The sequence below is a fragment of the Emys orbicularis genome, chromosome 17 (assembly GCF_028017835.1).
Source record: "Emys orbicularis isolate rEmyOrb1 chromosome 17, rEmyOrb1.hap1, whole genome shotgun sequence".
NCBI lineage: Eukaryota > Metazoa > Chordata > Testudines > Emydidae > Emys > Emys orbicularis.
This window is the reverse complement of record NC_088699.1, coordinates 26,396,230-26,410,118: the sequence shown is the minus strand read 5'-3', so window position 1 is coordinate 26,410,118 and position 13,889 is coordinate 26,396,230. Positions and strand designations below refer to the sequence as shown.

Here is a 13,889-nt window from a genome sequence, read left to right as displayed (position 1 = left end):
TTGCTATGGGAATGGAAAGTATTTCATCATCATCTTCATCCTCAACATCATCTCTGACATGACTACACTGGCTGTGTTTTTTCCCAAATACAGAACAGCAATATATATTAAGCACTTCTGCCGTTTCTGCATTTTCCTTGACAGCCCTACCAAGAGGGAGAAAGGGGTGCTTCATGGGAGAGGTAGCTAAATAGGCTAGCATAAGGCACCCAAACTACAACTCCCATAAGGCACCATGGCACTAGTTTGAATAAAAAATTTCAGTTTTTAGCCAAAATATTTGGCTGAAAACTCAAAATTTTCCATGACCCCCACTTCCCTATTTTCCAACTCGCTCTGCTAGGAGCTCCCCACAACCAGCACTCCTGAACCGTGACCTACATCAGCCATTCCTAGTCTGTGGTCCATGGAGCATGTGGCTGGGGAGGGCAGACTGGGAATGCGGTGGTTCTTATTTCCAGCTGCTAAAAGGGAAGCACAAGCTCCCTTTCCTGTTCTCTGCAGCTGCCCCACGGAGGTTATGTGATTGAGGGGCAGTGATGAGTGGGAAGGGGCGACTCTACGGAACACTCTCCAAGATGCAACAAAGAGTCCTGTGGCACCTTATAGACTAACAGACGTATTGGAGCATAAGCTTTCGTGGGTGAATACCCACTTCGTCAGACGCATGTAGTGGAAATTTCCAGAGGCAGGTATAAATATGTCTATAAGGTGCCACAGGACTCTTTGTCGCTTTTTACAGATCCAGACTAACATGGCTATCCCTCTGATACTCTCCAAGATGTTTCCTTTCTTGTCTTTCCTGGGGAGAGCCTGTCATGCTGGACGGGTGGAGTGACCACTCAGCCCAGCAAGGGCTCTGAGCTGAAGCAGCAGTTCAGTTTGGTCCCTTCATGCTCACTCTCTCTGGGCTTGTGCTGCTGCTGCTACTTTTGCACGGAGACTGTAGGAAGTCGTAGCATTTCTGCTGAGCACAGCCAGAGAGGAAAATACCCTCCTGCTGGGAGGGGCTGGCTGGCTTAAGCTGTATTTCTAGTGGGCACCAAAGGCCCAGCGCCCGCCTGGCCAGTGCTCCTAGGCCTGGGATGGAGGGAGAGGCAAAGGTGTAGTGCGGGAGCTCGCTGCATGCAAATAGGAAGAGAATTGTTCAGAGCCAGGACTCTACCCAGTGCAAGGGAATGACGCATCCCTTTCCCCCAAAACGTTATAATCCAGGATCACAGCCCCTGGAAAAACCTGAAATGTGAGTGCGTGTGTGCGTGTGTGTGTGTGTGTAGTGGGGTGCGCAGAGGTGTGTGTTGGGGGGCTGCTGGGGATAGGGGACATCGCAACACCCCCATTGCCAGGAAGGCTGCTGGAGCCAGACTTCCAGGTGCTCAGCGCTGTTCTCAACTGGAGCTGCTGGGTGCCCACTGCTTTTGACAATCTGGCCGCTTGGCTGAGCGGACTAAGTGGGAGCTGAGCTGCTCTGGAAGTGCTGGGAGACCGAAATGCGCAGAGTGTGGGCTGTGGGGAGAGTGAGGTGGGCCTAGGGGGTTGTTGGCCCCATCGCAAGCGTCAGGCAGCGGAATAAAACAAGCAAAGCCCAAGAGGGAGACCCAAAGCCTGAGTCGAGGATAAGCCTGGGCCCTGTCACAGCGCCGTGTGCCTGTCAGTCAAGGAGCAGAAGCCAGTCCGGAATGAGGAACCACCCCGTGCCCTTAGGGTGTGTGGGAGAGGGGTCTGAGTCAGATGGAGAAGTCCTAATGGCAGAGCCAGGGGAGCAGCTGGGCCTGGTGTCTGACCGCTGCCTGCATCCTTCTTCAGGTAGGACCCTGCTCTTTGCTCTTGGGACTTGTTGCGGGGCTGGGCTACCCCGGCTGTCCCGAAGGACAGCCCCTCCCTTCTCCACGGACTGGGGGGGAGGGGGTTAAAGCCCAGAGATGGCACTGAAGGGGCTTTGAGTTGGAAGCTGGGGAGGGTGGAAAAGACACAAGAAGGAGCTGTACCGCCCCCCGGGACTCTACTGAGGACAGCCCCAGTACTCTTGCCACTGGGGCAAAGGGTTTGGGAGCTCAGGTATTGGGCTGTCAGCATGAGCTCCTGCTCTAAGCTAGAACTCCAGCCCACCATGGTTACCTTCACCAGCCCAGGGTGTCTCAGTGGGACGCAGCAGCCAGTGCCCAGGACCATGTGCTAGGGGAGGAGGGGAGGCATGACTGGGACAGAGGGGTCTGGGGAGAGGATAGGGGGGCACATACAGTCTCTGCACTGAGAAGCAATTGGGCAGGGCTTGCTGCCTGTCGCTGTCGTGCACTTGGAGAGCTCCTCTGAGGAATCGAATTGAGCACCAGGGAAATGCCTAAAATACACAAAACCCCCTGCTGTGCCGGCAGCTCATTCCCTTGGCCATGGGAACAGCCCAGCCCCTCTGCCAAGGAAGACCAGATGGGGGAGGCTGGCTTTGCCGTCTCTGTGCGTGATTGTGGGGCTTCGCACTTTGTATGGCTGAGATCCTGGAATACTGCACCGAGTAACCCAAGACGCCCACCCCAACACCTCCCCCACGACCCCACGACCATGGCTGAGTGGCACAGGCAGGGGCTGGGCTCCTGACTCTGCCCTGCCCTGCAGTGAGTTACTCATACCTGTGCAAAGTGGGTGCAGAATGGCTGCCTTGAACACCCACTGTGGGCAGAGCAGAGCTGGGTCTCTCCTCTCTTCTCCCTGGGCCCCTGCACCCACCAGAGTGTCCCTAAAGGAGGCGACTTTACAAAGGTGAAAGTGGGGCCTCCGGGGTTACCAGCTCCGTAAAGAAGAGAAGTGTTTTCTGAGGCAGCACCACAGGGCTCACTCCCCAGATGGCCTCAGCCTGAGGAAACGTCAGAGCCCAGGGAGGCCCATCCAGAATGATCTGCGCAGCTGCTGGGAGCTGAGCCCTAGAGACTGCTGCGCTGACGAGTTTGCAATGGACATGAGGCTGAGAAGGTCAGTTAGTGGTGGGGTTGGCCTGTGGCTGGTTAATGCCGGGGCTCCCCCAGGGTGGCTGGTGTCAAAACAAGCTCTTGGCTCTACTGGGATCCCCATTCCTTAGTGCATTCCCTGCTAGACTCTGGTCTCTAGGTTACGGCTTCGCTGCAGGGAGAGGTGTAAGTCCCATCTCAGACAGACACGCACTGACTGGTGCTTTGACTGAGCTAACATGAGACAACTAGCAGAGTAGCAGCAGCGGTGCGGCTAGACACCTGAGCATGTACCTGGGACCTGAGATGGGGTTGTCATCAGGCAGCCGGCCTGCACTGCCACAGCTACGCTGCTGTTCTCAGCGTGCCGGCTCCATCAGAGCTAGCCCATGTACATCTACCCGAGCTGGGAATTGCACCTCCAACTCCAGTGTAGATGAACCCTAGAGAGAACCAATCAGCTCTCCCGAGCCAGGGCAGTGCTGAGATCTGGGGCTTGGGTTGTGACGGGGACTACAGCATCCCTGGATCCAGCACATGGCGAACACCCTGCCGCAGGCTCCTGGGGACCAGCACCCGCACGAGGTCGGGGGTTGGGCTCCCAGCCAAGGGTTCATGCTAGGCAGTGCTGTGCTATAAACAGCACTCCCGGGGCAGTGGAAGGGGAAGCAGGAAAGCAGCAGACATCCAACAGCCTGCCCAGGGGCACCCGGTGCTGAAGAGCTGCAGGTGTACGTGTGAAGGGGCTGAGGAAATCTCCTGGGGGAGGGGCGTCTCTGCCAGGCTGGGTGGGCAGACGGTCAGCTCCCAGGGGGACAGCGACTTGGCTGTAGGACCGAGGTACAGTCCTGGTGGAGCCCAGGCCCCTCAAATCCCTCCTTTTCTGGAGAGGCTGAGCTTAGTGAGACCCACTGCCAGGGGCTTGTGTCAGACATGGGCTTGTGTCAGACATGGCCCTGTGCCTGGGCACAACCCCGCCTGGGCAGCTGGCTGCCCTTGCGCGCCTGCCTTCACACGGAGCACAAGGCTGCCTCCTCTCCAGCAAACCCGTTGTTGGGCTTGCAGCGCCCCGACCCCTGCCGGAGACCTGAGCACATGTCCTCAGCACACTGGTTTGCACAGTGCATAACCCAGGCCAACTCCACCCTGGCCCTCCGTCCTCTGATCTGCCTCTAACGGGGCCCCAGGGGGCAGCGTGTGGCACAGGGCCCCTTCCCAAGGGGCATGAGGCACTAGCCTCATCAGTGGCTGGGGCTAGGTGCTCAGCCAGGTCCATTAGAAGCCCAGGAGCCCCATGTGCTGGGCACTGCCCTAGAAGAGAGGGGGGGTTACAGGGCGAAGGTCATTCCCTGTACTGAGGTGGCAGGCCCAAAACTGCCCGCCCAGCACTTTGTGCTGTGCCTGTCTGAGCTTGCGGAAGGAGTGGGGTTGGAGATGGGGACAGGAAGGGAGAGCGGAGTCGCAGCAGGGTCACGGGGCCTGGTTTCGGGAAGGCTGCAGGATGTGGTTAGCCACAGGCCACACGCAAGGTTAGAGCACGGGCATGGGGGACTCAGAGCCTACAATGAAAATAAACCTCCACCCAGACCGCCGGCGGGGTGTTAGCCTGGCACTGCCATGCTAGGCAGGGCCCGATCCCCCAGCACCGCTCTTAGGCCAAGAGCCTCATTGGGATAAAGCTCACCGGGGTGATGGGGAATGTCTGCAGGAGTTAACATGGCACCCAGCACATGAGGGACCCGGGTTGGCCGAGCTGCGGGAAGGGACACACATGGGACCCAAAGCTAAGGGAGGGGACACACGTAGGACCCAGGGCTGGGGGTGGAGACACACATGGGACCCAGGGGCTGGGGGAGATTATATGTGTGGGACTCAGTGCTGGCCGAGCTGGGGAAGGGGACACGTGGGACCCAGGGCTGGGGGAGATGACACATGGGACCCAGGGCTGGGGGAGATGACAGACATGGGACCCAAGGATGGGGGCAAAAGACATATCTGGCTTCAAGACTAAGCTTGATAAGTTTATGGAGGGGATGGTATGATGGGATAGCCTAATTTGGGCAATTAATTGATCTTTGACTATTAGCGGTAAATATGCCCAATGGTCTGTGATGGGATGTTAGATGGGGTGGGATCTGAGTTACTACAGAGAATTCTTTCCTGGGTGCTGGCTGGTGAGTCTTGCCCACATGCTCAGGGTTTAACTGATCGCCATATTTGGGGTCGGGAAGGAATTTTCCTCCAGGGCAGATTTGCAGAGGCCCTGGAGGTTTTTCACCTTCCTCTGCAGCATGGGGCACGGATCACTTGCTGGAGGATTCTCTGCGCCTTGAGGTCTTTAAACCACGATTTAAGGACTTCAGTAACTCAGGCATAGGTTAGGGATTTGGGTGGGTGATATTCTGTGGCAGTAGGTCAGACTAGATGATCATAATGGTCCCTTCTGACCTTAAAGTCTATGAGTCTATGAGTCTATGAGACATGTGGGACCCAGGCCTGGCTGAGCTGGGGGAGGGGACATGCCTGGGACCCACGGTTGAGGGAGGGGACACACGTGGAACCCAGGGCTGGCTGAGCTGGTTACACTCCACTCAACAGCGCACATGCTGACCCCACCAACCTGTGGAATTGGAGGCTGGAGCTGGGCTGCAGATCTGGGTGATGTCTCCCTTCTGTTCTCCAGGGGCTTCCCACTCTGCTCAGGCTGGTGCAGGATGGAGCCTGGAGAGGCTCAGCCGTGCTGCAGGCTGGCCTCGCCCCGAGAACCATACTTGCCGTGGCTGGACGGATGGGCGAGGGAAGGAGGGTCCCGCCCTGCTGCAGGCGGTGGCTCCCTGTGGTGTGGGAGGGTTTTCCTGTGTCCCTCTCCCTGTGTGCAGCACGGTTGGGCTCCTGGTATAGGGGCTGCATGGAGCTGTCTCTTTCCTCTTTGCACCAGAAACTCCAGCATTTCACAATTGCTGCTGCCACGATAGAGCATGGGGAGCTAGGAACTTCCTTAGCCCCACCCCACTGCCCCGAGCCCCCAGAACCCACGAGGGAGAGCCAGGGGACACTGACACCCCTTCACCTCAGCTAGAGGCAGGGGCGGCTCTATGTATTTTGCCGCCCCAAGCACGGAAGTCAGGCGGCTTTCGGCAGCGCGCCTGTGGGCGGTCCACTGGTAACGCAGATTTGGCGGCATGCCTGCGGGAGGTCCGCCGGTCCCTCGCCTTCGGCGTACCCACTGCCAATTGCCGCCGAAACCGCGGGACCGGCAGACTTCCCGCAGGCATGCCGCTGAAGGCTCCCTGACTGCCGCCCCCACAGCGATCGGCAGGCCGCCCCCCGCGGCTTGCCACCCCAGGCACGCGCTTGGTGCGCTGGTGCCTGGAGCTGCCCCTGGCTAGAGGCAGAAAAATTGGTGAGCAAAACCCTGTCTCCCTGGGATACTCTGGAAGGCCCCCACCTCTGCCATCATCAGCCTCCCCCAGCATGGGCAGGGGGGAGGGAAGGGCGAGGCTGCTTCTGAATTTGGGAAAGAAAGTTCTGTGGGGTGAGTGAGAAGCAGGGCAGCTGGTCCTTGCTCCCAGTGGGGGCACTATGGGCGGAAAAGCCCAGGGTGTCTGGGGCCAGGTGTTGCAACTCCTGGTTATTGGAGGCTTGGAATGCCAGGGCACAGGCAGCTGTCGGAGCAACCCGCTGTGCCTGTCTGAACATGGGGCAGGTGGGCACACTGCTCATCCAGTCTGGGCAAGTGGGGCAGCAGCTGTCTCTGACTGGCCTGGACTGTGAGCCCCAGCAGTGTCTGGGTTATGCTGCCGAACCTGGGCCAGGCACGCTAACCAGGACTGGTTGGGAGCTGGGCACGGAGCCCTGCCACAAGCCGGGCTGTATCTGGCAGGACCTGGCCCAGCACGCCAGCCTCGCCCCTTGCTTTAAGGAGTGTCTTCCCCATTCCCAGCATCCCCGCAGAGAGTCCCCCTCCCCTGCGGTAACACCCCACTCCACTGTGCTGGGCCAGGAGAGGGTGCAAAGCCCTGGCTGATGCAGCCTGGGAGGGAGGCACTTTGGGGGACTGATGGAGGGATGGTGCTGGGAAGGGGAGAGTGAGCCAAGCAGCCCCTCCCCCTGAGACCACCCCCCAGCATCAGGGGCTACTCCCGGGCAGGAGAGGTGAAGGGGCCTGGTCTCTGGCAGGCAGGAGCCTGGGGAGTACGATACTGTAGATGGGTTAAGGTGGGCTGGAGGCCTGCATGGCTTTAAACGTGCGGAGCTGGGCTCTGACACAAGAGTATAATGGCCCCTTGCTGGGGTGCAGGGGTGAGCTGCCTGCAGGGGGCAGGGAGGAATGATTTTCCCCCACGTCAATTCTTACACAACTGCCTAGGCTCATGGCGGGGAGGGATAGCTCAGTGGTTTGAGCATTGGCCTGCTAAACCCAGGGTTGTGTGTCAGGCCAGATGGCCCAGTGCTCTGGCTGGGACTGTGCTGTGAGGGCAAACCTTATACCTGCCCAGGGGGCCGAGTAGCATGGGCTTGGGCTGCCTCAGGAGATGGGGGTCACCATGTCTCTGCTATGCCTTGCAGATCTCTTCACCGGCCACCGCCCACTGCCTAACCAAATGCATCTGAGCTACCAAGAGCAGCCCTGCTTCATGCCCATGGCTGACACCCTATATGGCAGCAGCAGTGCCCCACCTGCCAGCCATGCAGACCCACTGATGGCCTCCAGAGCCCTGCCTGCCAGCTACGTTGATGCCCCAATCCCGCCCAATGGCCACCTACAGGTGAGCAGGTCTCCAGGCAGGGATCACGTCCTGGTCTGCTTCTCTCTGGCCCTGGGATTGCTCTGCCCTCTGTGTTTGCTTCACCGAGGCAATGGTGCCAGGCCCCTGTGCTGCTGCGCAGCGGGCTCTGTCCCCGTCTCCCTTGCTGTCTGTTATCCCTGTCCCTCTGAGTCCTGGTCCAATCCAGCAGTCCAGGGGCAAACGCTCTGTAATCTGCCTCTGTCTCTTTCAGTCTACCAGCAACTGCTCCTCCCGGCTCAGCCTGCCTGGCTCCTTCCTCAGCCCTGATTTCCAGCCAGCCCCGCGGCCCGTGGACCCCCGCAGCGGCCTGTGCTCTGACCTCAAGCACAAGCCCCCGCTCCATTATGGGCTCCCCAGCAAGAGTCTCAGCATGGAGCCCTTCGGCCCTTCCTACTGCACCCCAGCAGCCCCCCCAGGAGCCTTCCTGCTGGGCCAGGACCCCCTGAACCCACCGGCTTCAGCACCGAGATCCAAATTCCATTACTCCGGTTCCATTAGTGGCTCTTCACTCTGCACACCGTGCTTTACCCAGCACGCACCAGGCTTGAGCTACAGCGTGGACCTTCTGCCAACAGCATACCCTGCTCTGTCCAGTGCCCAGACCCTGCCCCCAGTGATGCTGAGCGGCCCCAGGTTTGCCACCCCTAAAGAGCAGTCGCCGCCTGGGGGCAGCAGGCCAATGGTGAAGCCAGCCAGCCCCAAGACAAAGAGACCCATGGGACTCCCTGTGCCCACTCGTGTGGCTGTGCCCAACCCCTGCCTGACCCAGCTCCTGACTGCAGGTAACAGGGTGGGGGATTGCTTTGGAGGGGTTGCCGTTTGCCGCTGGCTGAGGGCATCGGACTGCCCCCATCTGGCCAGCTGGCTTCATTCAGCTGGAGTGGGAAGCTGGTACCAGGCTGTTGGGCAGGAGGATGTCTTCCCCCCCCCACCCGCGGTGGCAGATGGGCTGACCCTGCGTTCTAGAGAGGGGAAGGGGAGCTGATATCTGGGCACGGGCTGGTAGCGCCCCCTCTTTGGGATCATTACTCATCTCATTCGATGCCACTCTCCATGGCACTGCGTTGCTGCAGGCACCTAGCCTCCTCTCTTCATGCCAGCGATGCTCTTTCCCTCACCTGCTGATCCACAGGCTGCCATGATGCGGAGGAAGCATCCAGGGCAGGAGAGAGCTGGGGGGGAGCAGGAGGCCTGGCAGAGGAGGAGGGGTGCAGAGAAATGAGTCTGAGATGGTGGCTGAACTGTAGGAGGAGTCACCTGGGAGCTTGAGTTTGGGAATCGCTGCCTGCAGGAGGCACTGGGAGTGAGAGCCTTGAGCCGCTGGCCAAGGGCGTGAGGTGCTAACAGGGCAGCGGTGTCTCAGCAGGCAGGTGAGGACGGGTGATCACAGCACCTGTATCTGAGGCTGCAGGGAGCCCCAGAAGGGCACAGGGCAGGGGGTGACTCCACCTCGGCTCGGAGGAGGCCGTTGGCAACCCTGGCGAGGGCAGGATGGGTGCAGTTGTCCATAGGGTGCTGTGAGTGCCCGGCTGTGGGGCAGGATCTGAACCCTGGGCCCAATGCTAGTCACACAGATTGGGAGATTGGTTAGCTCTGCCCTTTTACCCCCTGGGATCGTTCACCTCCCAGTGCAGTGCCCTGGCCCCGGAGCCCATGACAGTGACCGCCCTCTCGGGAGAGCCAGGGGACCTGCATGCTGAGCAGTTTGGGGGCAGCTGCCCTGCCCCAGGTCAGGTACCGCGGCCCCTCAGCTCTGGGTGACCACCTGGAAGAGAGGGGGAACTCAATGGCTGCAATACCTCAGCAGGCACAGTCTGGGCTAGACATTCAAAAGAACATAAGAGTGACCATAGTGGGTCAGACCAAAGGTCCATCTAGCCCAGTATCTTGTCTTCCAACAGTGGCCAATGCCAGGTGCCCCAGAGGGAATGAGCAGAACAGGTCACCATCAAGTGATCCATCCTGTCGCCCATTGCCAGTTTCTGGCAAACAGAGGCTAGAGACACCACCCCTGCCCGTCCTGGCTAATAGCCATTGATGGACATAAGAACATTAGAATGGCCATACTGGGTCAGAACAAAAGTTCATCTAGCCCAGTGTCCTGTCTACCGACAGTGGCCAATGCCCGGTGCCCCAGAGGGAGTGAAACTAACAGGTAATGATCAAGTGATCTCTCTCCTGCCATCCATCTCCAACCTCTGACAAACAGAGGCTAGGGACACCATTCCTTACCCATCCTGGCTAATAGCCATTAATGGACTTAACCTCCATGAATTTATCCAGTTCTCTTTTAAACGCTGTTATAGTCCTAGCCTTCACAACCTCCTCAGGCAAGGAGTTCCACAAGTTGACTGTGCGCTGTGTGAAGAACTTCCCTTTATTTGTTTAAACCTGCTGCCCATTAATTTCATTTGGTGGCCCCTAGTTCTTGTATTATGGGAATAAGTAAATAACTTTTCCTTATTTACTTTCTACACATCACTCATGATTTTATATACCTCTATCATATCCCCCCTTAGTCTCCTCTTTTCCAAGCTGAAAAGTCCTAGCCTCTATAATCTCTCCTCATATGGGACCCGTTCCAAACCCCTAATCATTTTAGTTGCCCTTCTCTGAACCTTTTCTAATGCCAGTATATCTTTTTTGAGATGAGGAGACCACATCTGTACGCAGTATTCAAGATGTGGCCGTACCATGGATTTATATAAGGGCAATAAGATATTCTCCGTCTTATTCTCTATCCCCTTTTTAATGATTCCTAGCATCCTGTTTGCTTTTTTGACCGCCTCTGCACACTGCGTGGACGTCTTCAGAGAACTATCCATGATGACTCCAAGATCTTTTTCCTGATTAGTTGTAGCTAAATTAGCCCCCATCATATTTTATGTATAGTTGGGGTTATTTTTTCCAATGTGCATTACTTTACATTTATCCACATTAATTTCATTTGCCATTTTGTTGCCCAATCACTTAGTTTTGTGAGATCTTTTTTACGTTCTCCACCGTCTGCTTTGGACTTAACTATCTTGAGCAGTTTAGTATCATCTGCAAACTTTGCCACCTCACTGTTTACCCCTTTCTCCAGATCATTCATGAATAAGTTGAATAGGATTGGTCTGAGGACTGACCCTTGGGGAACATCACTAGTTACCCCTCTCCATTCTGAGAATTTACCATTTATTCCTACCCTTTGTCTTTTAACCAGTTCTCAATCCATGAAAGGATCTTCCCTCTTATCCCATGACAACTTAATTTACGTAAGAGCCTTTGGTGAGGGACCTTGTCAAAGACTTTCTGGATATCTAAGTATACTATGTCCACTGGATCCCCCTTGTCCACATGTTTGTTGACCCCTTCAAAGAACTCTAATAGATTAGTAAGACACGATTTCCCTTTACAGAAACCATGTTGACTTTTGCCCAACAATTTATGTTCTTCTATGTGTCGGACAATTTTATTCTTTACTATTGTTTCAACTAATTTGCCCGGTACTGATGTTAGACTTACCGGTCTGTAATTTCCGGGATCATCTCTAGAGCCCTTTTTAAATATTGGCGTTACATTAGCTATCTTCCAGTGATTGGGTACAGAAGCCGATTTAAAGGACAGGTTACAAACCATAGTTAATAGTTCCGCAACTTCACATTTGAGTTCTTTCAGAACTCTTGGGTGAATGCCCTCTGGTCCCGGTGACTTGTTAATGTTGAGTTTATCAATTAATTCCAAAACCTCCTCTAGTGACACCTCAATCTGTGACAATTCCTCAAATTTGTCACCTACAAAAGCCAGCTCAGGTTTGGGAATCTCCCTAACATCCTCAGCCATGAAGACTGAAGCAAAGAATCCATTTAGTTTCTCTGCAATGACTTTATTGTCTTTAAGTGCTCCTTTTGTATCTCGATCGTCCAGGGGCCCCACTGGTTGTTTAGCAGGCTTCCTACTTCTGATGTACTTAAAAAACATTTTGTTATTACCTTTTGAGTTTTTGGCTAGCCGTTCTTCAAACTCCTCTTTGGCTTTTCTTATTACATTTTTACACTTAATTGGCAGTGTTTATGCTCCTTTCTATTTACCTCACTAGGATTTGACTTCCACTTTTTAAAAGATGCCTTTTTATCTCTCACTGCTTCTTTACATGGTTGTTAAGCCACGGTGGCTCTTTTTTAGTTCTTTTACTGTGTTTTTTAATTTGGAGTATACATTTAAGTTGGGCCTCTATTATGGTGTCTTTGAAAAGCGTCCATGCAGCTTGCAGGGATTTCACCTTAGTCACTGTACCTTTTAATTTCTGTTTAACTAACCTCCTCATTTTTGCATAGTTCCCCTTTCTGAAATTAAATGCCACAGTGTTGGGCTGTTGAGATGTTCTTCTCACCACAGGGATGTTAAATGTTATTATATTATGGTCACTATTTCCAAGCAGTTCTGTTATAGTTACCTCTTGGACCAGCTCCTGTGCTTCACTAAGGACTAAGTGGGCCCTGGTGGAGCACTCTCTCCCTCTACGCAATTGCTTAAGAAAATGAAGTATCTGACTTTGCTGTACCCAACCAAAAGAGTGAGAACTGTGTTTTTCTCCGACATCCCGGTCATCACAAACCCAGCTATCTATGTTCCTAATGATCGAATCTCCCATTACTAACACCTGCCTTTTCCTAGTGACTGGAGTTCCCTGCCCCGCAGAGGTAACCTCAGTGTGAAAGGATTCATAGATTCATAGATTCTAGGACTGGAAGGGACCTCGAGAGGTCATCGAGTCCAATCCCCTGCCCGCATGGCAGGACCAAATACTGTCTAGACCATCCCTGATAGACATTTATCTAACCTACTCTTAAATATCTCCAGAGATGGAGATTCCACAACCTCCCTAGGCAATTTATTCCAGTGTTTAACCACCCTGACAGTTAGGAACTTTTTCCTAATGTCCAACCTAGACCTCCCTTGCTGCAGTTTAAGCCCATTGCTTCTTGTTCTATCCTCAGAGGCTAAGGTGAACAAGTTTTCTCCCTCCTCCTTATGACACCCTTTTAGATACCTGAAAACTGCTATCATGTCCCCTCTCAGTCTTCTCTTTTCCAAACTAAACAAACCCAATTCTTTCAGCCTTCCTTCATAGGTCATGTTCTCAAGACTTTTAATCATTCTTGTTGCTCTTCTCTGGACCCTTTCCAATTTCTCCACATCTTTCTTGAAATGCGGTGCCCAGAACTGGACACAATACTCCAGCTGAGGCCTAACCAGAGCAGAGTAGAGCGGAAGAATGACTTCTCGTGTCTTGCTCACAACACACCTGTTAATACATCCCAGAATCATGTTTGCTTTTTTTGCAACAGCATCACACTGTTGACTCATATTTAGCTTGTGGTCCACTATAATCCCTAGATCCCTTTCTGCCGTACTCCTTCCTAGACAGTCTCTTCCCATTCTGTATGTGTGAAACTGATTTTTTCTTCCTAAGTGGAGCACTTTGCATTTGTCTTTGTTAAACTTCATCCTGTTTAACTCAGACCATTTCTCCAATTTGTCCAGATCATTTTGAATTATGACCCTGTCCTCCAAAGCAGTTGCAATCCCTCCCAGTTTGGTATCATCCGCAAACTTAATAAGCGTACTTTCTATGTCAATATCTAAGTCGTTAATGAAGATATTGAACAGAGCCGGTCCCAAAACAGACCCCTGCGGAACCCCACTCGTTATGCCTTTCCAGCAGGATTGGGAACCATTAATAACAACTCTCTGAGTACGGTTATCCAGCCAGTTATGCACCCACCTTATAGTAGCCCCATCTAAATTGTATTTGACTAGTTTGTCGATAAGAATATCATGCGAGACCGTATCAAATGCCTTACTAAAGACTAGGTATACCACATCCACAGCTTCTCCCTTATCCACAAGACTCGTTATCCTATCGAAGAAAGCTATCAGATTGGTTTGACATGATTTGTTCTTTACAAATCCATGCTGGCTGTTCCCTATCACCTTACCACCTTCCAAGTGTTTGCAGATGATTTCCTTAATTACTTGCTCCATTATCTTCCCTGGCACAGAAGTTAAACTAACTGGTCTGTAGTTTCCTGGGTTGATTTTATTTCCCTTTTTATAGATGGGCACTATATTTGCCCTTTTCCAGTCTTCTGGAATCTCTCCCGTCTCCCAT

At 54.1% G+C, this 13,889-nt stretch overlaps 1 protein-coding gene across 1 annotated transcript in view; it reads left to right on the top strand.

The window, feature by feature from the left end:
- MLXIPL (MLX interacting protein like) overlaps positions 1 to 13,889 on the top strand; it is a 65,486-nt gene that overhangs the window by 33,987 nt on the left and 17,610 nt on the right. The window contains exons 8-9 of the mRNA XM_065418402.1: positions 7,512 to 7,711; positions 7,944 to 8,514. Coding sequence (XP_065274474.1) covers positions 7,512 to 7,711; positions 7,944 to 8,514 — 771 coding nt within the window. The remainder of the gene's footprint in view (positions 1 to 7,511; positions 7,712 to 7,943; positions 8,515 to 13,889) is intronic.